Below are 26,470 nucleotides of genomic sequence, written 5' to 3' on the forward strand. Positions count from 1 at the left end.
ATGACTAGTGTCCCTATAAGAAGGCCATATGAGGACCCAGAGACACACCGTGAAGGAGGCCGTGTGATGATAGAGGCAGAGACTGGAGTGATGTGGTGACAAGCAAGGAATGCCAAGGAGTGCCACCAGCCGCCAGAAGCTGGAGAGAGGCACGGAACAGACTCTACTCAGAGCCACCTGAAGGAGCCAACCCTGCTCACACTGTGATTTTGGACTTTCAGTCTTCAAAACTGTGAGACAATACATTTTCGTGGTTTAAGCCCCAAGGGTGTGGTATTTCATTATGGCAACCCTAGGGAAAGAACACAGCCTAGCATGACAGAGCCAAACAGAGACTGACAGACAAACAGAGCCTGACAGAGACAAACAGAAACTAGATTCTATCCTGAAGCACCGCCCCTTAAGAAAGGGCAGCATCACGTGGGCAGGCTACTGTGAGAGTAACAGGTATCACACACATGGACGTGGATGTGGAGGGATGCAAGGGGCCTTGTGATTACTGTTAGGATTCATGCTCCAGGCAGAACCAAAGACCCCACTCTAGTCCAGTGCCCCTTTGTCTGCCAGTCAGGCTGCTCCCAGAGAGGAAAGGAAGATTTATCTGACAAGCCTTGTTCTTTTTCAAACCATGCAGATAATTACTCAGAACTCTATTTTCTTCATGGTGGTTGCAAATTGATTTTGTAATGATTTTTTTTCCCCAGGCATTTTGGCAGCTCTGAGAGGGGAAATAAAAGGGCCCATTAATGCCAGCATGTGTCACTGGGGACACCAAAGTGCTGAAAAGGAGAAGAAAAATATCCTTAATTAAAGCAGAAAAAGCTCGAGGTTACCTGGGTCTCTAAAATGTTGCAGTGCTGGCAGTCCAATTCCTGGGGCCTTTCATTGCCTCTTGGGGGACATGCCTTATTCTGTTGGATAAATTCTTCCAGCCTTAAAACCTAAAATAGAAGAATAGAAATATTCAGCGATGAAGCAAAGTCCTACCATCTGGCTGTGGTCATTAATCTGGGAGCCTGTTCCTTTGAGTCAATCACTTCTGAGGACAGTGTCTCACTAGACAAATCCCAGACACGCTTCTTGAGGGGCCATTTCTAGTTAGCTAGTTTCTCCAGAAGTCAATGAACCTGGCATGTTTACAATATCCAACACTTCTATTTAAATTACTCATGTCCATATAACTATACCAAAGCTGTAGCATGGTTTCCACTCGTTTTCATACCATTCCTGGAAGGCCACCCTATTTCTTTTTTACAAAATTAGTTGGTAAAGAAAAGGAACAATGTTTAAGAATTATACAGATAATATGAGAGAAGGGTGGCTACAGGATGCTATTACATTGTAAGGCCTTAATTATGATGTTATTATTAACTAACTAAATGTAGAGTGTGAATTAAACAGATTGGTTTCCCAGCTCTATACTTTGAGAAGAACAAGGCTAATATCCATAAAGGAAACTCAGATGTTGCTGAAACTAATGCTCCTCAGGTACCATGCTAGGCATAAGCTGGGGAGGAGAAGAAACAGCCTGAGAGCAGGATGGTAAGGTAAAATATCGTCCCTGCCTTCAGGGAGCTGTCATCTCATGGAGCAGACAGATGTATACTTACAACAGCATTCAGTAGACATATGTAAAATATAAAAAGAGCATCATTAATGATGTGCTTGCTCTGTGTCAGACACAGACCTAAGCATTTTACAGTATTAACTCTTAATTCTCCTAACAATCACTATGAGGTAGGTACTACTGCAGAGAACTTACAGTGAAAAACTGCCCAGGAGTTCTGGCACAGTGTTAATAGCACTGAAGGATGAATAGAGTCCAGTGGCAAGTTCTTCTCCCCAGTAATACTGTTCACAGTGCTTTTAAACTTAGAACTTGGTCCCTGGGTGGTTTGGACAGATGGGCCCGAGAAGCAAACCGGATAGTTCAGCTGGCTCACATCCATTTCATATCCCACCCTTCTGGCTGGCCCCCAGCATGGAGGCCTGATGGCTAAATCCTTGGTTTCCCAGGCTAGCCGCGTGGCACAGACGTTACCAGCAGGAGTAGGAGTCAGCTAGGGGCTCCGGTACACCCTTTTGTTTCCCTAATGAAGTAGGCAGGCCTGGTCACTCCTGCCCCTACTTGTTTCCTGTTTTAAATGTGGACATGACAACTGGTCAGTGACGGTCATTCTCACAACCAAGGGGAATCTGAGCCAATTTCTCCTACATGCAGTGTCAGGGACCTATGATACATTTAGGGACCATGAAAATGTTTTCATTCAAAATTGGAAGGAAAAAATCCAGCCTTGCTGTATTCACCTTTATAGCAATGCAGTTACAAATTTAAATTCTTTTTGATGAAGAAAAGAGTCCACAAAGGCAGAAGTGTCTAATGCTCAGAAAACTGCTGGGAGGTGGGGAGATGGCAGGACCAAGAGGTTTGCAGATTTTCCAGACCTTATATTATTTAGCCACAGAATCAATGCCAGAAGCCTCCTGCCTCCTTCTTTCATGTATGACATTGAGTGTCTCTTTGTTAAGCCTCTATAAATCAGGCTCTCTGTTACTTGCAGCTGAATTTATGCCCCTGAGATCATCTTCCTGTCAGGCTAAAGTCTTTTTCTTCTTTGCAAGGAAGCTAAATGTAAGAAAGTCAGGGCAACTTCCTGAGATTCCTGGCACCTTAGTTAATCAAAAACTCCTGGAGTCCAGAACCATCACTCCCAAGCACAGTGTTTATTCAGGACTTACTTCAAGCAGTGAATTCTGGAGCTTCACATTCAAGGCCGCTTTCTCTTCCTCCAGCTGCTTTATTTCATTTTCTGATTTCTTCTTCACTTCTTCCAATTGTGCTTCTACTTCCTAAATGATAAACAGAAGAGTTAACCACACAAGCCATAAAAATATGAACAGGATACACCCTGCCTTATTCCCAAGGGGGTTCAAAGAAGCTCACAAGAGTCATAAACTCCATAAAAAATATATAAATTAGAAATATATGAGAAAGTTAAAAAAAAAAAAACAGGTGCTAAATTGATACTACAAAGACTAATATATATTGGGGGAGGGCAGGGTAAATCCCTGGCTTTAAGTTTTGTAGTGTCAAGTAAGAAAAGAGAATGCTCATTATTGACACAATTCTCACAGTTCCATGAATCAAAAAGCCAAATACATCCTCAGATGCAAGGAAATATCAGAAGCAGAATGAAATTTCCTCTTTGGTCTTCTCAACAGCAAACTTACGTTAGTCAAAACAATGGGATTCACAAAGTACTTTTTCCACAGTCCCTCCCCAGAGCCTCACAGTCTTACTGCAACGCAGATCCAGATAAAAGAACATTCTGGAGCTCATGTGAGTGGCGCAGCTGCATTTTAGCTCTGCGACCTTGAGCAAATTTCCTAACCTCTCTGTGACTCAATGCATTACTTATTAATACAAGCTTAGCATAGTTCTAGGTACATGTTAATAGTAAGAGATAAATGAATTAAAAGTAGGGCAATTCTTATAGATTCCTACCCTTTTTGATCTAGCTTAATATCTGGTAAAATTTTGCAAGTGTCTAGAGCAGTGGATGAAATATTCTTTTCCTCTTAGCTGAACTTTCAGTTCAATCAGTTCAGTCACTCAGTCATGTCTGACTCTTTGTGACCCCATGGACTGCAGCATGCCAGGCTTCCCTGTCCATCACCAACTACTGGAGCCTGCTTAAACTCGTGTCTAGTTAGTCTGTGATGCCATCCAACCATCTCATCCTCTGTCATCCCCTCTCCTCCTGCCTTCAATCTTTTCCAGCATCAGGGTCTCTTCTAATGAGTCAGCTCTTGCATCAGGTGGCCAAAGTATTGGAGTTTCAGCTTTAACATCAGTCCTTCCAATGAATATTCAGGATTGATTTCATTTAGGATTGACTGGCTTGGTCTCCTTGTAGTCCAAGGGACTCTCAAGAGTCTTATCCACCACCACAGTTCAAAAGTATCAATTCTTTGGTGCTCAGCTTTCTTTATAGACCAACTCTCACATCCATACATGATTACTGGAAAAACCATACCTTTGATTAGATGGACCTTTGTCAGCAAAGTAATGTCTCTGCTTTTTAATATACTGTCTAGGTTGGTCATAGCTTTTCTTCCAAGGAGCAAGTGTCTTTTAATTTCATGGCTACAGTCACCACCTGCAGTGATTTTGGAGCCCAAGGAAATAAAGTCTGTCACTGTTTCCATTGTTTCCCCATCTATTTGCCATGAAGTGATGGGACCGGATGCCATGATCTTAGTTTTTTGAATGTTGAGTTTTAAGTCAGCCTTTTCACTCTCCTCTTTCACTTTCATCAAGAGGCTCTTTATTTCCCCTTTGCTTTCTGCCATAGAGTGGAGTCATTTGCATAGCTGAGGCTATTGATATTTCTCCCAGCAATCTTGATTTCAAGCTTGAGCTTCATTCAGCCTGGCATTCACATGATGTACTCTGATATAAGTTAAACAAGCAGGGTGACAATATACAGCCTTGACACACTCCTTTCCCAATTTGGAGCCAGTCCATTGTTCCATGTCCAGTTCTAACTGTTGCTTCTTGACCTGCATACGGGTTTCTCAGGAGGCAGGTAAGGTGGTCTGGTATTCCCATCTCTTGAAGAACTTTCCACAGTTTGTTGTGATCCACACAGTCAAAGGCTTTGGCATAGTCAATAAGGCAGAAGTAGAACTTTTTCTGGAACTCTCTTGCTTTTTCCATGATCCAGCGGATATTGGCAATTTGATCTCTGGTTCCTCTGTCTTTTCTAAATCTAGCTTGAACATCTGGAAGTTCTTGATTCACATACTATTAAAGCCTAACTTGAACAATTTTGAGCATTACATTGCTAGTGTGTGAGATGAGTGCAACTGTGCAGTAGTTTGAACATTCTTTAGCATTGCCTTTCTTTGGGATTGGAATGAAAACTGACTTTTTCCCATCCTGTGGCCACTGCTGAGTTTTCCAAATTTGCTGGCATATTGAGTGTAGCACCTTAACAGCATCATCTTTTAGGATTTGAAATAGCTCAACTGGAATTTCATCACCTCTGCTAGCTTTGTTCACTTCCTAGGATGCTTCCTAAGGCCCACTTGATTTCACATTCCAGGATGTCTGGCTCTAGGTGAGTGATACACAGAAAAACTATACAAAAAGATCTTAATGACCCAGATAAGCATGATGATGTGATCACTTACCTAGAGCCAGACAGCTGAACCTTAGGTAGACATTAAGTCATTGATTCATTCACCAAATATTTATTGAGATGTACCATGTGTTTGGCACTATTCCTGAAGCTGGGGATAAAAATGACACTATGCCTAGTCACCAGGAGCTCACAATTGTGTGGAAAAGACAGGCAGCAAAGTCAACAGCTATAATGCAGTAGATGTCATGTTGGATAGTGACAATTGATTATAGACATTAACGCTCTAATTGTGAGTAGACGGACATATTAGCAACTGACATTTACTGAGTGTGCACCATTTTCTGAGCGCTTTTCACAGATCATCTTGTTGATCCTTATGAAATCCATATGAGCTAGGTAGTATTGTTAAAGTTCATTATACAAATAAAGCAATGAAGCTTGAAAAAGTTAAAACGATTTGCCCAGGGTCATGCAGCCAGTATATGGAAGAGTCAAGATCTGAACTCAAGAAAGGATGATTGCTTGGCTGTGCTTCTTCCCTGCCTGTGTGGGTTCAGTTATATGTGAACATTTTTCAATGGTAAATACTACAAGCACTATATAGTCTGTGGTCAGAGGATGTGGAGGAACTGGAGACATGACTAACTTGCTATAAATTATACTTGGATTAACTTTCAAATTGTTCAAGGATCAACTACAGAATGAATGGACATTATGGCTGATTGAGCATGAATAATGAGACAGAAGTCATGGATTTCTAAATTTCTGACTCCTGGATTTCTAAACTGAGCATCTAAAAAGATGCTGCTACTGATCATCTACATGACATATTTACACTTCCTATGGGACCAATCACAGGCCAGTCTAGTAGCCCTGGGGTGGCACTTAGCAGTCCTTGGGGTCAGTCATATAAGAGAGAACAAAAGAGATGTGATTAGATTGTAAGAGTTGAATGATGTGGACACTTAGCTCATGTACAGGGTCTTCAGTAAACCCATCATCTCCTTTTGCAGGAAAGTTCATTTTCTAAAGACAATAGATAAATTATCTTTTTGTTTGAAACAAGTTGAGATAACTTAAACAACCATCAGAAATAAGGCCATCCTCTCAGCAAAAATTCTGATTTTTGACTTCATTATTTAGCCCTCATCCACAGAGTCTTTTATTGAACAAAAGTTTTGTTTAATGTGTTTATTGGTGCAGACATTTGCTAACTCTGCCAAAGCATGTTTGCAGTAACAGCACAGTGAAAGCCCCTGAGAGAAAGATTCTTAGCATAAAGCAGTGGCTATTTCTAATTTTATACAGTCTAATTTTCTGGGGTACATGTAATCAATCACAGCTTTAGCTGTTGCCTTGACAAATGGACCTAAAGGGAAAAAAATTTCCCCACAGATGGAAATAACTGATATCTGCAGTAATTTTTGGCATTAGTAAGCCACAGTTTAGGTGCAGAATAGTATGTGGTTTATTGTCAGAAAACAAAGAGCTCTGAGTCACATGGAAAACACAGATTAAAAGGAAGCATGACCATGTCCAGCTCATTCCAAAGTGACCTTAAGGAGTTTAACAGGAATCATTAACAGTCTCTTCCTAACTCAAGTAAAGAGAAAATACGGCTACAAAGACAAGAACATAAGGGAAAAGGAGATAGTTGCTTTTAAACATATAAACTGTTGCATCCCACCCCAGCAAGAAGACTCCATGAGCTATTAACTCATAGGATTCACAGAGTACTTCATAAGCTCTATTCTCATTTAACTCTCAAAATACTCATGGGAAATGGCTTTATTGCATCCATTTCATGCAGAGCAGATCCAGAGGCTGATAAGAGGTGAAAGCAGGACTTCCACTGTTTTTCTGCTTTCTGGTCTAGGTTGTCCACAATTACTAGCAATTTAAGAAAAGACACATAAAGGAGCCACTGTGATGGGAACAACAAATAGGCAACCACAGAAAACCACCAAGCAGAGATTTCAGTTCGCATTTTAAAGGAAAACATGTTAACTTTTTTCAAGAAGAAAAATTACTATTTGGTATGTATTTACAGTTCAGCTGAAAGAGTAAACCAGTACAAAGCCCGAAATGTCACTCAGAGTGGGGAGGCAGAAGAGATGATCTTACAATTTCCAAACTGTATAAAAACTATAACCCGCAGGACAATATTGTAATAAACTATACTTCAATTAAAAATACGAATACAGAAGAAACTATAACCCATAGATTCAAGATTCCAATGAAACTCAAACAGAAAAACACAAAGTATATCTAATATGACATACTATAATCAAACTGTAGAAACCAATGATAGAGAAAACAAATCTTATAAGTGGTCACAAAACAAAAGACAGACTATATACTGGGGAAAACAGGTAAGAGTGGCTACTAGCTTTTCATTTGATGAAAATACAAACTAACAAACAAACAAACCCAAAATTGAACAGCATCTTTAAAGTGCTCAAAGAACGAAACTGTTAACCTAGAATTCTATATCCAGCAAAATAATCTTCAAAAATGAAGTCAGGAGAATAAGATGGTGGAGGAGTAGGTGGACGTGGAGTACATCTCTCTTCATGGCCGCATCAGGAATACACCTTCAGACACAGAAGTGCATGCAGAACACCAGCTGAGAGCTGACAGGAGTACCTGACCAGCAGAAAAGAATCTATAGAACCACACAAAACTCAGTAGGGCAAAGGAAATAGGGGGAAAAACAGGAGTGTTAGTAGGACTGGACCTGCCCTCGGTGTGTGGGGGAACTGAAGTAGGGCTCCGATCCCCACACTGGGGCAACTGTCTGAGTCAGAGGAGACCCATTTAAGGCCGAGAGTGAAACAGCTGATCTGTGGCAGCCTAAATGGAGTGAGACTCAGACAGTCCTTGCATAGCCACACATATCCAGGACAGGGACGCAGGTCCCCTGGAAGGCGCAGCGGCTTGGAGTAGGAGTTTAGGGATTGTGGAGCAATCTCAAGGTGAGGGCTGCTGTTGACTGGAGAGACAGATCAAGGGGATGTGAGGGAGGAGATTGTGGTGCGAAACGCCTGTGGAGGAAAGCCGGGCACCCATGGAAGCAAGGCGATACTGCTGAGTCATGTGTAGGGGGTGGAGCCATCACCACAGCCTCTCTCTCTCTACATGCCAGCATTTGTATCTGAACAATAGAGAGGCTGGCCCACCAAACACCTGATGCACTGAACTACAGAGTAGGACTGCTTCAAGTGTCTGCGGCACTGCACTGATCTATACAGTATGACCCCATCCAGGGGAGCCCCTCTATATGCTTGATACATGGAACAACAGAGAAGGACCCCAGGCCAGGGATTGCTCTAAGTGTCTGAATGGGTGGAGCTACGCAGAAAGACTGGCCAAAGAGGCCTTCTGATCACCAGCTACAAGATGCTCAAAAAAAGCCTCTGATAGGGCCATAACTCCAGCAGCAGAGGCAGTCTGTGTTGCTGCATACTTGGCGCCACCAGGGTCCCTGCAAGCCAAGCAACTGTGCCACCTTCACGCACAACTCTCACTGGGCAGAGCTGCCATAGGCAAAAAAAAGTCTTGGATCTATGCACACAGGGTCGCTTCAGCTGTGTCTAGACTCTTTGCAACCCTGCAGACTGTGGCCTTCTCCGTCAGCAAAGGGGGTTTTCCAGGCAGGAATACTGGAGTGTATTGGCCAATACTGGTTTCCATACCCTTCTAGAGCACTATATTTCCTGCTGCCCTAGCTGCCAACTCCCCTGTGTACCTGGTGCTGCCAGAACCCCTGCGACCTAAGCAGCTGCACCACCTCCACACCTGGCCCTCACAGGGGCAAACCCAACTCCTTGAGGGCAGCCTGAGGAGCAAACCCCAGTGTACGATCCACATGGAGAGGTGGCAATAAAACCACAATTGAAACCCAAGGGCAGTGTGGCTAAGGAAGAAGACCCAAAACCTTCCCACCAGTTGTACAAGCTTCAGATTAAATCCACATGATCAATTAGGCAGACTCTGTGTCTATGGAATATATGAGATCATTGAGAGCTCCCATGAAAGAAAGCACACTAGTTCTGATAGCTGTGGACACTGAAGGCAAGAACACACAGGAGTAGGACCAGATTAGAATCTGAGCTGCCCCCACAGCAGGTCCAGAGATTAGCAGTGTTGGAGGGCATCCTAGGGAGGTGAGGTGGACTGTGACCCCAGTGAGGGAAAAGACTGACAGCAGTGACTCAAGAAAAACATTTATTATTCTTATGTTTTGACTTCTTCTGTAAATTCTTTTGGATTTTTTTTTCCCTTTTTTCCCCCCCTCTGTTTTAGTTTTTTTTTTTTTTTTCTTTTTTTTTTTTGCACTATGCAATCTAATTAAGCTTTTGAGGTTTTTTTTTTCTCAGTCACATTATTTATTGTTGTTATAAACCATAAAGGGGATGCTGGCAGGGTGAAGACCTAAAGGCTTACTACAAAGACAGAGAGCAAAGGTTATGCCTCCTTGATTCACATCCAATTCATGTGATATTCAAGTGACTTTATTTCTCAGGTTCTTCATCTGTGAAATGGGAAAGCAACCCCTGCCTACAGAGCTGAGGTAAGGGATAAATCATGGACTGGAGAGCTGTCTTTCCTTTTAGCTGTACAGCATCTGATCCTTCTCGGAGTTTAAGAAATTCTCCATCTGATACATCAGAGCCATCCTCCCACCACAGAACCAGAAAATGTCAGACTTACCTTCCCAGACCCCCTTCCAAAGAGGACTGAGGGCATGTGACCATCAGACACACTCACCTCAAATTTCAAATCAGAAGCCATTAATATGTACAAGCTGGAGTCATTGAAACAAAAAGGATCTGGCAACTGCATTTCCCAGGGGCAGCAGGGCCAGCCATTCTATAGCAGCTCCGACTGACAGACATTTCCGGGATGATGGAAATATTAAAAAATACAGTGCAGCTTATGTGTAGAAGTCCTTCAGCACTGTGCTATCCATTCCAGGAGCCATTAGCCACATATGGCAATTAAGCACTTGGAATATGGCTAGCTCACGTGAGGAACTGAATTTAAAATATTAGTTATGATTAATTTAAATGTAACCACGAGGGGCTACCAAATTCGACAGTGCAGTTCTGTAGGCAACGTCCAGGGCCTGTTGGTGGTGGTTGTCAGCTGTGTACATGGCAGGTCTGGCCTCAGAGGTGGTGGCAGGTGTGTCCTTATCACTGACCGAGTAGCTGCCAAGCCTGGTTCCCTGGTTTTCCAGAAAGCTTCTCATTGCCCTTTACTACATTCCTTTCTTGCCTAAAGCGCCCAGAGTGGGTTTGTGATGCCTGACACCCAGAATCATAAGTGACACAAATGAGGTGTAGAATGCAGCAGTGTCTAGCACAGCTCCGCAGGGACTCAATAAACCTTTCCACGGTCTTCTAAGAATGTGTGGGCAAATGCTAATTATAGGACATATACTCTGCTCTGTCTGCGAAGATTAAGTAATAATATCCTCAACAGGGAAGGCAGATAGGCCCTCTGGGTCAACTCCAGCCCTTCTCCTGTAGCATCTTTTTCAGGTTAAGGTAGCATTCAGGATACATAACACACTTGTACTCAAGGGCCCAAAGAAACAGTGCCCTCTTAACTCTACAGGGGAAACAGGTATCTATTTTTAGTCCGTGAATACTTGATTTGGGGCCTCTTCAAGGTTTTACCTTCCTCTAGTCTGCATGGCCTAATTTATATAATTTACATCCTCAGTTTGTAGAAATGATCATAATTTAAAAAAAAAAAAAAACAGGAGGAAATGCAATTTATTTCTACATGATTCATTTCCCAAATGGATCCATGCCCCTGATTAGAGCTGAAATGGAATTTCTACACTCAGAGTCAGGCTTGGCTGACAGGTTACCAGGGCAACCTGTAGCTCCAGGAGAGTAACCGTCCCTCCCACTGACTGTGGCTCAGGATAGAAAGAGGGTTCAGCTATATGAGGGCTGGATTTGTGCAACCAGTTACTGCTCATCGGGAGAAAAGTGCTTTCAACACAGCTGCTTCCCACCCTGTGCAGGAATGGGAAATCATGGGCTCTGGAGTCAGGCTGTTGGGTTTTAATGTGGCTACACCACTTACTGTCTGTGTGAGCAGATATATAACATCTTTGAGCCTCATTTTCTCATCTCTGAAACGGCGATATGAACACTCATTTTGTAACCCTGTTGGGAGGATTAAATGTGTACATAAGAATAAGTGCTTTATAAAGTATTGCTAAATCGCTTCAGTCGTGTCTGACTCTGCGACCCCAGAGACGGCAGCCTGCCGAGGTCCAGCCCCGGTGGATCCAAGGAATTCAAAGGGTGGACGGCGTTGGCGTGGAAAGACTTGTTTATTTATTAATATAAGATTAGATTAAGAAACAATAGTATAGTAGGAAAATTAAGTGGAGGAAGAGGGCTGATTAACTTGAGTTACATGGAAAACCAATAAAGCTCCAGACAAGGAGCTTGCACCATCTACGTTAGGCCGCCGGCGCCCGTTTGAATATCGGAGAGTGCCCCGCCTTGGGCTCTCTCTCTTATGGATCTTAAAAGCCGGGGCAAGTAAGTAGACATAGTGAGCCTCCACATTCCACGGGATCAGCTTGAAATTAGAGTAAAGAGGAGACACGGGGGAAACCAGTCCAGCGACTAGCTCTCCTTCTATTGTCCTTCAAGGCCTTTTATACTTTTGATTATACATAGAGATCAATGGGTAATACAAAATTATGTAGCGTTCGCAACCCAGACTCTTTCTGTATATCATTTTGTATACAAAACGTCTCAGGTGATTTACATTATCTTTTGGCCGAGAGGCTTGTTAACTTTTTGGCTCTCTTCCTTAATGAATGTTAATTTTGTTTCCCCTGAAGTGTTTTTCTTTCATCTACATCTCCTTAAAGCGCTAAAGTTACATCTCTATAGAACAAAGGTGCAGTGGGTTATAACAAAGAAGGTACTTAACTCAAAGATTTAATGTTGCTAATACTAGGCCTACTACTTGTTTTTCTATATACCAACTATATCTAAAGATAAAGGATATGAAAACTTAGCACCAAGCATTGACTCAACAAATGAAACCTTTAATTAGTCCTATTCTAAAGATTTTGACTCCTCGGAAGCCCTACATTCCTAGGATGTTTTAAGCTTCCTGTGCCTCCTGCGGTCAGGAAGCCTCAATCACACGCACAGCTGTACGAGTCCTGCAGGCAGGCTAGAAAGCCATCAGAGGGGTTTTTGGATTGAAACACTCTTCCAAATGCAGAAGACTAAAGCCCTGAATTGACTTTTTCCAGAGAATGTCAGAAGAGTTGAAAAGCAGAGCACAAAAACCCGCAGATTTTTGTTGGGGTACATGCTTAGGAATTTCCAGGGGGCCCATGAAGTCTGAGCACGCCTTGTGTATGTCAGCTTCCTTCCTCATGACCTTGTCACGGGCGGGATTCCTCACACTGGCTCCCGGCAGCAGCCCACCAGGCTCCCCCGTCCCTGGGATTCTGCAGGAAAGAACACTGGAGTGGGTTGCTATTTCCTTCTCCAATGCATGAAAGTGAAAAGTGAAAGGAAAGTTGCTCAGTCGTGTCTGACTCCTAGCAGCCCCATGGACTGCAGCCTACCAGGTTCCTCTGTCCATGGGATTTTCCAGGCAAGAGTACTGGAGTGGGATGCCATTGCCTTCTCCTTATAAACTATAGTGGGCACTAAATATTATCACACATGACATCATCTAATGCACATGGTAGCTAATCACAACCACTGTTTACCAAACTTTGAGTACATGTTTATGCACTGAGCTAAAAGTTTATATACAAAACCATATTTAATGCACTTAACAAGCCCCCAAGGTAATTTTCTTTATTTTTAGAAAGGTTAAGTGACCAGTTCATGGTCATAAAGCCAATCAAAGAGTCAGGACTTGGACCCAATACTAGTCTTTCATGAGTCCATTTATTTTTTTTTTTTCCTTTTTTTTTTTTTATTAAATTTTAAAATCTTTAATTCTTACATGTGTTCCCAAACATGAAACCCCCTCCCACCTCCCTCCCCATAACATCTCTGTGGGTGATCCCCATGCACCAGCCCCAAGCATGCTGTATCCTGCGTCAGACATAGACTGGCGATTCAATTCTTACATGATAGTATACATTATAGAATGCCATTCTCCCAAATCATCCCGCCCTCTCCCTCTCTCTCTGAGTCCAAAAGTCCGTTATACACAGCTGTGTCTTTTTTCCTGTCTTGCATACAGGGTCATCATTGCCATCTTTCTAAATTCCATATATATGTGTTAGTATACTGTATTGGTGTTTTTCTTTCTGGCTTACTTCACTCTGTATAATCGGCTCCAGTATCCAACACATATTTATTGAGTATCTACTACTTTTCACCACCACACACTGCATTCCTCAGTGATATATGATTCTCTTTCAATGAAAACTCAGAGCTGATAAAGCAAGTTCTTAGATTAGAAAGAAGCCTTCTTATAATAATTAAAGCACCACCTATGCTTACAATAATGCTGATTTACTTCACTCTTCTCCTAAAACGTTCAAATACATGTTACTTGCTTTCCTCAGCAAACACGAAGGATGAGGCTTTGTGTTCCTTCTCAGCAGAAAGCACCTCCTTTAGTGGGAATTTGGAGCAGCACTCAGAGGCTGAGAAACTTCTCTCCCACTGCCGACCCACTGATTAATCAATTACCTGCATTCATCTAGTGCCTATTACACCCGAGGAACTATGATCTGCTTTGTTTTTTCACATGGATTACTTCATGTAATCCTTGCAGCTACTCTGTTAGGTGCTATTATCAACATCTGTTTTATAAACGAGGAGCCTGGGGCCCACAGAGATCTTCTGTGAGGGACTCAACTGTCCACACCTGGAGGGTGGCAGAGATGGGATTTGAATCCAGGCAGTCTGCCAGGTCCACGTGTTCGCTTCATTTTATTTCTCTCTGCTTTTGCAGAATAGAGGATTTGAATTTCCCTAAGTTAAACACTTATATGACACAATTCCACCCCATGCTAATGACTGTAAGCCCTACTGTCTCATGGTGCTGGGGTGCCCTGTCTCCTCCAAAAGACACTGAACTTCCTTTGGTCAGAGAACTAGCTGAGGTCTGTACACAATAGGAGTTCAATAAATGTTTGAGGAAGGAAAGAAGAAACAAACAGGAAAGCAAGGAGGTAGAGTCAAGGAAGAACAAAAGGAATGGTACCTCTGGAATGGAGTCTCACCTTCTGCAGCCTCTTCCTTTCAGCTTCCACCGATGAGCGAACTGACTTGATTTCCACCGTGTGCTTCTTCACCAAGTCTTCAAGGCGCTTCATCAGCTGGTCTTTGAGATGTTTCTTCTCCTCTTCTGTCTGATGTTTGATTTTGTGAAGGTCGTCTTCATATTTTTGCTTCATATATTCCATCTCAATGCATGCTTCTTTCTTGGTCTACGGAAAAAAAAAAGGGCTTGTAAAACTACCAGGGTGGAGAGAACAGGAAATCACCATTTCTCTTTTGTGCAACTTCTACAATGTTGATTACTGATTTTAAAGCATGTATCACAAGGTACAGTAAAATTTATAAGATGACATGTTTGATATTTATAAGAAACTTCATTTTATCCACCATCGGAAAAGGACTTTTCGGAGTAACGCATCTATTGTCATAGGATAAGATAGTGCTTTCTTAAAAAAAAAAAAAAAAGCTTTGTTTTGATTGGGAACATATAGCAGGAATCTTAAGCAAGTTTCCAGTTTCCCGGGAGCTGGTGATAAGGAGTTGGAAGAATTCCTCTACATTCTCAGTCTCCTAGTTTCAAATGACATGCAGTTGGCAGGACATTGGCTGGAACGTCACACCTACACATTCACCCCTGAAACTATGGGACCTATTGCTTCCAAGTAGACCTATCATGGTTCGAGGCTGGCCTCCCTCTGAAGCTTGTTCCAGCAGAGCCCCCTGTGACTGCAGCATCCCCAGGGCTGGGTCAGACACTACCTGTGTATCTTTGCCTCCTTTTGTGCAGGAACATTCCTTGGCAAAGTTCTGGTCCTGCTGAGGATGGAGACTGCAGGCTTCCAAATTATTCTCTTTCCTTAGGACTTCATTCTCTGAAACTCTCTCTGTCTTCATGTCACCTGTAAGCACAGGTTTCAACATCATTGGGAATGCCCTTGGCCTGGGCCTTGTGCCTGAGGCCTCTGCAGGTTACCATTCTGCTATTCAACTTCCCTATGTAATCCCTGCTCCATGACCTTCTGGCCTCAAGTATGGTCAAGATGGTGATTGTCATCTTTGCCCAAGCAGCATCTTGAGTTCACATAGTTGCCCTGCTCTCCCTTCTAAAACTAGTCATCTTTTACATAGGTTAAAAAATTGAGGATGTTCCGGAACATATGTACATTCAAAGGATTTAAACTTAAAGAGATTTCAAGTATAAGACAAAAATTAAATATTACTAGAATTGCTCAGTTTCTTCCCATATTCCCCAAGGTACTTATGCTTTACTTCTGAGACCACCATACCCTCTGGTTCCAACTCACACTTTTCAGTCCAAAGTGATTTCTTTCCCAGACATCTTGTTCCTCTGTTGCCCGGGATGCACTCATGATATGAAAGCATGCTGTGGGCTATAAAGTAGCAGTCCCATAATCTCCCTGGAGGCAGAGCCTATGTTTTGTGCCCTTGTTATATATCCCAGCATCAAACTGATCACACTATACATATTCAAGAATGTTCTGATGAGGGAGCTCAGTGGAAAGCACTTTTTTGTTGTTGTTCAGTCGCTAAGCCATGTCCAACTCTTTGTGACTCCATGGACTGCAGCACAGCAGGCTTCCCTGTCCTTCACTATCTCCCCCAGTTTGCTCAAGTTCATGTCCATTGAGTCAGTGATGTTATCTAACCTTATCTCAAAGAAAGCACTTTGGAGTCAGATAACCTATGTATCTTACTCTATCACCAGCCAGCTGGCTGGCCATAAGCTAGCCACATAACTTTTCTCTGGTTCATTTCTTCATCTGTGACATGGGATACTGACAATACCTAACTCACAAAACTATTGGGAACATCCAATATCATCACTGTGTGAAAGATGTTAGAGTATAAAGTGTTGTCTAAGGCCAGGGAAAAGCCTGAGAAGTTCAGGCACTATGGTGGACTGGATGGAGAACTATCTGGGAGCCAGAGATCCTTCTGCATCATGCCTTTTAGATATCTAACCTATGGCAGCTCTGGGTGTTGGCTTGCTTATGTCCTGCATGATGGGACTTAACACCAGGCAGGTCAGATCAAACAGCCCTGCCCTCCATTCTGTTCTCTTAACAGTCTCAAGACTGCAAGCAGTGCCAAGCCAACCTGGTGGCCAACTTTTGCTTTGTAAGGAAATCAATTGGGGCATCTCACCTGTTTTCTGTGTCACATGACACTCCTGCAACATCAGCTTATCTTTGGCAATGGCTAGCTTCTCCCCAAGTTTTTTTGCCGTGCTTTTCAACTCTGAATTCTCCTGTCGAGCCTCCTTGAGCTGCACATCCAGGTCCTAAACAAAGAGACAGGGTGTCATTTCACTAGTTCTGTGCAGACACATCCTATGTACATCAGCTCTGAAAAGTGGGTAAATGCACAGCATGTGCCATTAATCTCTGGAATTCAGCGGCTCAGTGTTCATCAAATCCTGATTCATCCTCTGATTGGCTATGTGACGTTCAGCAAGCTATTTAATCTTTCTGTGCTGTGCTAAGTCGTTCAGTCATGTCCGACTCTTTGTGACGCTATAGATTGTAGCCTGCCAGACTCTTCTGTCTTTGGGATTCTCCAGGCAAGAATACTGGAGTGGGTTGCCATGCTCTCCTCCGGGAGATCTTCTGGACCCAGGGATTGAACATGTGTCTCTTATATCTGCTACATTAGCAGGTAGGTTCTTTACCACTAGCGCCACCTGGGAAACCTCAACCTTTCTGTAGTGAGGATTAAATGAGATAAAGTGGGACAGAAAACTGCTCAGGAAATATGAAAGATACTAGCTACTGTTACTTTTAGAGATGGGCCACTGTGAGACTTGTGGGCCTCACATAACTAACTTGTCACTGGTCCAATTTTCCACAAATATAAAGCCTCAAGGACGTTAGGACAGGCAAGTTGTTATGGAGTGAGCAGGGGCTTTAGAATTAGGCTGAACTGAGTTCAAACACTTTTCAGCTGTGTGCCCAGCTATGCTCCTCCTTAAGCTTCTCAATTTCAGTTTTACCTTCTCATCTGTAAATTGTAAGTCTCTCCGCTCTCAAAGGACAGGGATCAAGTCCAGCTTACCATGTGTCTCCTGAACACAGCCCTGGCCTGGCACATAGTAGGTATTCAATAAATATTTCCTTAACGAATGTGGTTGAACTCAATGAAGGTAATAATGCTCACTTTGGCAGAAGTCACAGTGCCTGATGAGTGGTAGGTGTTCATATTACCGGCCATGGTTATTCTCACACGGGAGGCAGGAAGAGCCCGTGCTTTACCTGAATGCGGTCCTTCAGCTTTTGGGCATACTTCTTCAGGTCACTAATCTTGCGGCCTCTGTGCTCCAGATCCCCTTCCAGCTTCCGGACCTGGGCCTGCAGGGCTGCCTCCTGGGCCTGGAAGTTCTTCCGGAGGTCGGTCTCCTTCTCCTGCCACTGCCACAGGGCCTCGCTCACAGACTGCTGCATCGCCTGCCGGACTGCCTCGTTCTCCCGCTCGTACGTGGCCTGCAGCTCCTCGGCCTTCCGCGCGTAGTCCTTGCTCAGCTGCTGGTTCTCCGCTCGCAGCCGCTCCACTTCCAGCAGGACCTCCCGCATCTCGGGGCCGCAGCCCGACTCGACCTTGGGCTCGGGACCCTCCTGGGTGAGCCGTTCCCACCGGGGCGCCTCATGGCCACTCAGGTGCCGGAGCCTCTTCTCATAGCCGGCCTTGAGCTCCAGCATCTCCTTGGAGAGGGTGAGCACCCGCTCGGTGTGCTCGGCCTCCACCCTCAGCTCCCTCTCCTGGGTCTCCAGCCTGCACGAGGCCGACTGGGCCAGCGCCTCCTGTGTCAGCCGCTTCTGCAGCTCCAGGGCGCTCTCCAGGGCCTGGATGCGCTGCCGCAGGGCCTCCTCCTCGCCTGCGCGGCCCTGCGCCTGCAGGAGCCTGGCCTCCGTCTCGGCCACCGCCTGCTGCAGCTCCTCCTGGTGGGCCTCGCGCAGGGCCTCCATGCCCGCCTCGGTCTCATCCTGGCGGGTGTTCAGGGCGTAGATCACCTGCGGGAAAAGTCACAGAGCTGAGTTAGCCGGAGGGGTGTGGGTGTGTGTGAAGGGCCACAGTGACCAGAGAGGGCCTTGACCCTGGCAGTGACTCAGGCTGATCTCCAGGAGCTGCACCTGAGAACAGGATTTGACTGGAAGTGATTTATTAGAAATTATGCCCAGGAGAAACCAATACGGAGTTCCTTAGGGGCCTCTGGGAATCAAGCGAAGGGTCTGAAACACCTTGGGACACAGAAAGCACCCCTGAAAACCAAACCTAAACAAAATACAACAAAATGCTACAAAACAGAATTCATCAATGTATAAAAAGGATTAAATACTATGACCAAGTGGGATTTATCCCAGAAGTGCAAAATTGATTTAACATCTGAAAATCAGTTAATGTGAGATATCATATGAATAGCATAAAGGGTAAAACCCACAATATTGTCTGAACAGACAGAAGAAAACCATTTGACAAAATCCAATCCCTCCTCTTGACAAAAACACTGACCAAACAAGAAAGAAGGGAACTCCTTCATCCCAATAAAGGGCATCTATGAAGAACCCACAGCTAACATCGTACTCCCTGGTGAAAAACTGTTCTCTGTAACTTCAGGAACAAGACAGAAACAGGGCTAGGTGCTGAATACACATTTAGGATCTCAGAAAATCCTCATGGCAACCCTGCAAAGTTGGTATCTTTGTCCCCATCCTAAGAATGAACCATGGCGGTTCAGAGAAATTGGGCAACTTTTGCAAGGTCACAAGGGATAAGAGGATTTGACTAGCTCATGCTCACAGCACGGTACTGCACTGCATCTCACTATTCTACTTGAGCTTTCATTCATTTATGCATTTACCCAATATCTCAGATGTGCCATGTTCTGTGCTGAGTACTAGAAATACGTGCTGATCAGTAAGGCAACTGAAGTTGTGATCTCAAAAATATATTTCAGTGGGAGGGTCAGATAAGATTATGGTGGGTTTTAGTGCACTAAGTGCTATGAAAGTGGTCAGCACTAGTTACTAGTGAAGCACAGAGGAATGGTGTAGCAGAAGGCTTCCCAGAAAAGAGGAACCTTGCCTCCTCATCCTGGGGGTGACCAGTTCCCGTTGACATGTCAACCTCTGTATAGGCATGAACATCTGACTTCTTCATGTTGCCTCATGGTATGAAGTTGAGCACAGGGTAGGTTCATAATAAGTATCTATTATTGTACTGTTGCTGGTCATCAAAGATTCATGCTTTCTTTCCACAGAGTTGATGCAGAGAAACAGCCACCAAGCCAAGCTCCATTTCCTAGTCCCCATGCATCTATACGGGACCACATGACTAGTGATTACAAGTGGAATGTGGCCTGAGGTGGATGTATGTCATCTCATGGGGTTAGGGTTAAGAGGAGGGTTAAGCAGGAGGCATGTCCTTTCCACAGTCTCTTTTTCCATCTGCCAACTTATTGTGGAGTGCAAGATGGAAAGTGCCTGGGTCCTCAGTGACTGAGTAGAAGGCCACCTGCTCACCAGGAGCGCTGGTATTGATTTCTGCACTAACAAGAAATAAACTATTGTGTTGAGCCTCTAAAGCCTTGACATTTATTTGTTACTACAGCTATGATCACTGTGGAAGAACTCACAGGACTCAGCATATAGTCATATTTATGGCTATGATTAATTATAGAGAGAGGATACAAAGCAAAATCACCAAGTAGAAAACAAGCTTGGCAGTGGTGGGGGTGGTGGGGAGTCTTGAGAAAAACAATATGAAAGCTTGTAAGAATCCCTCCCAAATAGAGTCACACAGGATTTACTTAATTTCCCCAGTAAGTTGTGACAACACATGTGAAATACTGCTTACCAAGAAGCTTACTGAAGGTTTTTATTCAGGGCTAGTCAGGGCTTCTCTGGTAGCTCAGCTGGTAAAGAATCCACCGGCAATGCAGGAGACCCCAGTTTGATTACTGGGTGGGGAAGATCCACTGGAGAAGGGATAGGCTACCCACTCCAGTATTCTTGGGCTTCCCTGGTGGCTCAGATGGTAAGAATCTGCCTGCAATGCAGGAGACATGGGTTTGATCCTTGGGTTGGGGAGATCCCCTGGAGGAGGGATAGGCTACCCACTCCAGTATTCTTGTCTGAAGAATCCCCATGGACAGAGGAGACTGACGGGCTACAATCCATGGGGTTGCGGAACTGGACACGACTGAGCAACCAAGCACAGCACAATAGGTTGATAACTTCTCTTGGGCATTACCAAAATTCCAGACTCCCAGAGGGAAAGTAAGTGCTCACATAAGTCATATTGTTTGCAGACAGTTAAGGCCTGCTGAGATATTCTTATCAGTGTGGGTGGTGGAAACCCTCTGGAAATCCAAGTTCCCAGATGGCAGCCGAGAGCAACTTTGCAAACAGGCCAGCTAAGGAGAAGCAATCTCAGATGCGCTATGTTAACTTTTCTGCACACCTGACATGCCAACTGATTAAAAAAAAAAAAAAAGACTGATTTTTCTCTTCAATGGAGTCAAGCTGTGCCAGGTCAAATCTTAACATAAATTGGGTTTTCTCATGTGAAGAACAAAGCATCCTTGAAAAGGTTATTCCATGAAATTTGGCATTGGGACTACACTGAAGAATAGGATTCCAAAGACAGACTTGCAGAAGCAGATGCTTTGAATGGGAACACACATAATACAGACAAGCACAAGTAAAGACTAGGCTTTGGAGTCTGCCCTGCCTGAATGTAGATCCTATTTGCCATTGTGTGGATGCCATACGACCTATGGATCCAGAAGCTGTCTGCTTTCTGTGTGAGCTTGAGTATGCTATATAATCTTGCTGGCTTCCGTCTCCTCATTTGTACAATGAGGAGGATGAAGTTCCTGCTTTATGAGTTTCAGTCAGTTGGTCAGTTGCTCAGCCCCTCAGTCATGTCCAACTTTTTGTGACACCATGGACTGTAGCCTGCCAAGCTCCTCTGTTCATGGAATTTCCCAGGCAAGAATACTGGAGTGGGTTGCTATGTCCTGCTCTAGAGGATCTTCTCGACCCATGGATCAAACCCGTGTCTCCTGAATCTCTTGCATTGGCAGGCAGGTTCATTACCACTGTACCACCTGGGAAACCCCTTAATGAGGTTACTGAAGGATTAAATGAGGCAATGCTATACTGTACATTGCATAGTGCCTGGCTTACAAAAAGAACCTGTGGGACCTGGATGTTCCTATTACGGTTGCCAACAGGACACTTTTAGCCTGATGGGGATTTCTGGGGCAATGGCAACTTCTCTTAAGGAAGGCAGTAGAGCAGAACTGGTGGAGAAGGGGTCCTCTGGAGTGAAAGAGACCGAGATTTAACTACCTAGGAGCAGAGATTACTGGTGGATCCCTATCTGTTTTTCTCCTTCGTCTTTAGAAATAGAACCCTTACCTTTCCTGTGGGCACACTGCCACATTTCTCTGCCTCCCTCGTAACTCAGAGCAGCTAAGTGACCAAGCTTTGCCCAGTTGAATATAAGCAGAGGTGTCATTATTTCTTCTGGGGTGAACCTCCTATTATCAAGCAGTCATTTTGGATGCTGAAGGGGACACCACAGGCTAAGGTTGGCAAGACAATAAGAGGAGTCAGGGTCTCTAACACAGTGGAAAGCCATGCCAGCCCTGCAGTGATTCCACACGGATTGTGCTGGGTTTTCTGTCGTTCACAAACTAATTCTATTTGGTAGACATACTTCTCAACTCTTTTTAAAATTGCTTATGTTAGTTCACTTCTTGAAGCCTCAGTTTCTTACCTGTAAGAGAGAGAGAACCCAGACCCAATTTTTTTTTTTGAGGATCAAGTAGTATTACATCTAAATATGTGTTGGCACAAAATAGGGACTTATTAAATGTTTTTCTTCTTCTTCTTCGTTCTCACACTATGTCCTCAAAAAGAAACATCCCTTGTTTTGGAAACATAATCTGGTCCACCCTCCCACCCCACCCCACCCCACCCTCAGCATCTGAAATTGTTGAGTAGATTTTGAATATACCCACCCTTCTGCTCCTGGTGCCTCACAGGCCACTTGGCAACACTTCCTCTGCTACCTGCTCGCTTTCTTTCACTCACCACCTTCTTACTCAACTGAAACTTCAAGTAGCTGGCCCAAGTCTCATTTGTGAATCCTTCTCAGGAGGAGGTCAACTTCAGAATCCATCAAGGGACATGAATAATTCAGCAGTCAAGAGCAATACTGAGCAAGTTGCAATGTCTTCCCAAGCATTTTAGAAATCCACGGCTAATGGTTTGATTTCTGAGACAATGTCTGCAGTGGACCTGTTAAGGTCTTAAAGGTTGAAAATTCCATGGACAGAGGAGCCTGGTGGGTTACAGTTCATGAGGTCACAAAGAGTCGGACATAATTGAGCAACTGAGCATGCATGCATGCATGCACTGTAGGTTTAACCAAGCTATAATTAATGAATTCTGAGCATCAGATCCTAAGGAAAGTCTCCACCGAGTCTGGCAGCAGGAGTCAGAAATGAAATGGAAAACAGGAAATAATACTTATCAAGTGCCCTCAGAATATAACCTTCTCTGGGTCAGGTAATAGACACATTTTTGTCAATAAATTTACAGTTTTACAAAGTGGACACTCTCATACTTCTTATTTTACAGATGAGGGAACTGACATTGGGTGGGGTTCATTTAACATCTAGGGGTTATAAAGCATGGTGCTTAAAAGGAGGCTTTGGATTCTGCTGGACCTGCAGCTCTACCTCTCTCTAACTCTGTAACCTTGAGAGCATTATTGAACTTCTCTGATTCTGTCACTTCATCTAGCACAGGGGAGAGAAATGCCTATTTCATAGACTTATTTGGAGATTAAAATGACACACCGAACCTAATACCCTTAGCAGCATTCCTAGCACAAAGTAAACATCAAGAAATTCCGTCATTATTTTTACTATTATTGCGAAGTGTACTCGCTCAGTTATGTCCGACTCTTCGCAACCCCAGGAACTGTAGCTCACCAGGTGCTTCTTTCCTTGAAGTTCTCCAGGCAAGAATACTGGAGTGGATTGTCATTCCTTTCTCCAGAGGATCTTCCCAACCCAGGGATCAAACCCAGGTCTCCTACATTGCAGGCAGATTCTTTACTGTCTGAGCCACTGGGGAAGCCCATTATTATTGCCAAGACAATGCTAAAGATAAATCATAAAATAAATAAAATAATGCTTAAAAATGCAGATGCTAGGATTGAAACCCAAATCCTTTTAGATCCCCAAATTAAAAGAAGCAGAACAATAAGTTTGTTTAGAAAAAAAACCGGTGATATTCTTTCATCAAGTATTTTTACAGCATTTGCTACATGCTCAGCATGATGCTTCTCATCTGATTGGCAAGTTCTTCGTCATTTCCCATCCTTCAAATAAAAGGGCCTCAGAGCTTAGGCCTCAGACTTTCTCTTCTCTACAAACATTTTCTTGAGATCTCATTCAATCTCATGATTTTATGTACGCTCTTTTGGTTAGTGACTGTCAAATTTATATGTCTAGGCTGGACCTGTCACCTGAATGTCCGATTCATGTCCTGTTGCTTATCAATATCCTTATTATCAAATATGTACCTCAAGTTTAATTCTGGAGACTTTTCCTTCAAAACTTGCTCTTTGTACATTATTCCCCATCTTGCTCCATGGCAACCCCCTTCTTTCAGCTGCTTAGGTCAAATTTTGGAGTCTATTAATAAACACATGAAAGGAAGCTGAACATTACTAATTATTTGGAAAATACAAATCAAAACTGCAATGAAATACCACTTCATGCCCATTAGGATGATCATCATCAAAAAAACAAAAAATAAGTGATGAGGATGTGGGGAAATTGTAGCTGTATTGCTAGTGGGAACATAAAATGGTGAACTGCTATGGAAAATGGTGTGGCGATTCCTCAAAAAATTAAACACAGAATTACCATGTGATCCAGCTATTCCATTTTGGAATTTCAATTTCAAAATAATTGAAAACAGGAACTTGAATAGATACTTGTACACCCACGTTCACAGCATTATCAACACTAGCCAAAAGGTGGAAACAACCCAAGTGTCCATTGATAGGTAATTGGATAAACAAAATGTGATATATACCTATAATGATATATTACTCAGCTTTAAGAAGAAAAAGATTCTGACACATGCAACCACATGGATGAACCTTGAAGATATTAAGCTAAGTGAAATAAGCCAGTCACAAATGGACAAATATGGTATATGATTCCTCTTATATGAGGTACCTAGAGTAGTAAAATTCACAGAGATAGAAAGTAGAAGGCTGTTTGCCAGGGGCTGCAAGAAGAGGGTACTAGGGAGCTAGTGTTTAATGAGTACAGAGTTTTCATTTGGGAAGATGAAAAAGTTCTCCAGACAGATGGTGGTGATGGCTGCACAACAAGGTGAATGTATTTAACATCTCTGAACTTTACACTTAAAAATTATAAATCCTATGTTATTTATATTTTACCAGAATAAAAAAGTTTACAGCTATCTGTGTCTCAAATCTGTCTCTGACATTCCAACATCTAATCCTGAATCTTGCCATTTCTCACCATCCCATCCTACCCTTAATTTGAGTCATGAATACCTCTCACTTGAACCATTACAATGACCTCGACCCTTATTTCTACTTTGTCATTTAAGGTCTGTTAAAAGTCAGTCAAATCATGTCTCCCCACTGCTCCAAACCTTCTTATGATTAACCACGCAGGACAAGTCCGAGCCTTACAACAGCCGAAAGGAAGGTTACATGTTCTGGCTTCTCATGACCTTTCTGAGCTCACGTCATCCTCGTCTCTTTCTCACTCCCTTCACTGCAACCGCTTGGACATCCTTGCCATGCCTCAGTCATGCAGTCACACTCACTCACTGTATCTCCGCGGATACTGTTGCTTCCTCTGGGACAACCATTCTCCTTCGGGTTTCTGCTCATTTGCCACCTCATCAGTGAGACCTGCCTTGCTTACTCCCCAAATCAGTGCTCTCCCCATACCTCACCCTGCTTTATTTTTCTTCATGTCACCTTTATCTGACATATCATATATTTTACATGTTTTTTAAAATTTGCTTATTGGTCTTCCTCTTGAGAATATGTGTTATGTGCAGGTATGTTCTTTTGTCTGTTGTGTCCACTACTAGATCCCAGAATAGTGCCTGACATGTGGAAAGCCCTCTGTAACTCTTTGTTGAATGAATGAAATATTTCTTTATCCTAGCACAGAGGTATCAGATGCAGAGGATTCTTGAGTTGGGCTTGAAAATATGAGCAAGTATCAGCCAAGTGAAGAGAAAGAGGAAGAACATACAGGTGGGGGGAGTGTCAGGACCAAGAAGTAGCACAAAGACATGAAATCGGGGGGACTGGGAGGAAGTACGTAGTGGGGGTCCTCCTGGCCAGAGCCTGGTGAGGGACATTGGCAGGAAAGGGGGAACACCATGACCCAGTGCTAGACAGGTGGGCAGAGGTCAGACACTCAAGAGTCCACCATCCACGTGAAGGAGTTTGGACTTTATCCTGTTTACATAGCATGCAGCATACCTTACCCAGAGATGTGGCAGGTCTGGGGCAGGGAGAAGCCAGGACCTGCCTTTTTAACATCTGGTTGCTCAGGGCCTTGGGCTCTAAAAGCAAATGGGTGCATACTTGAAGGAACTGTGGCTTCTGTGCCATGTAGGAAGCGTTTCTTACATGATTCTGCCTTTCTGAAACTACAGGGAATAAAACTCTCTGTAATGGTTAAGTTTACATGTCAGCTTGACTGGGCTATGAGGGGATGAGATATCTGGTTAATTATTATCCTGGGTGTGTCTGTGTTTCTAGATGAGGTTAACATTTGAATCTGTCAACTGAGTAAGGCCGATTGCCCTCCCCAGTGTGGGTGGGCCTTATTCAATATCCAGTGGAGGCCTGGATAGAACAAAGCCTGGGTTAGGGAAAATTCACTCTCTGACAGCTTGAGATGGAGTGCAAGTCTTCTCTTATCCTCAGATTAGGATTTACACCATTGGCTTTCCTGGTTCTCAGGCCTTTAGATTCAGACTG

The 26,470-nt window shown here is 43.6% G+C and overlaps 1 protein-coding gene across 1 annotated transcript in view; it reads right to left on the reverse strand.

Moving 5' to 3' along the window:
- FAM184B (family with sequence similarity 184 member B) overlaps positions 1 to 26,470 on the reverse strand; it is a 120,594-nt gene that overhangs the window by 39,984 nt on the left and 54,140 nt on the right. The window contains exons 2-7 of the mRNA XM_068974895.1: positions 17,659 to 18,414; positions 16,556 to 16,691; positions 15,149 to 15,288; positions 14,392 to 14,598; positions 2,740 to 2,850; positions 834 to 941 (exon numbers count right to left, since the gene is read on the reverse strand). Coding sequence (XP_068830996.1) covers positions 834 to 941; positions 2,740 to 2,850; positions 14,392 to 14,598; positions 15,149 to 15,288; positions 16,556 to 16,691; positions 17,659 to 18,414 — 1,458 coding nt within the window. The remainder of the gene's footprint in view (positions 1 to 833; positions 942 to 2,739; positions 2,851 to 14,391; positions 14,599 to 15,148; positions 15,289 to 16,555; positions 16,692 to 17,658; positions 18,415 to 26,470) is intronic.

The sequence above is a fragment of the Capricornis sumatraensis genome, chromosome 7, assembly GCF_032405125.1.
Source record: "Capricornis sumatraensis isolate serow.1 chromosome 7, serow.2, whole genome shotgun sequence".
Taxonomy (NCBI): Eukaryota; Metazoa; Chordata; class Mammalia; order Artiodactyla; family Bovidae; genus Capricornis; species Capricornis sumatraensis.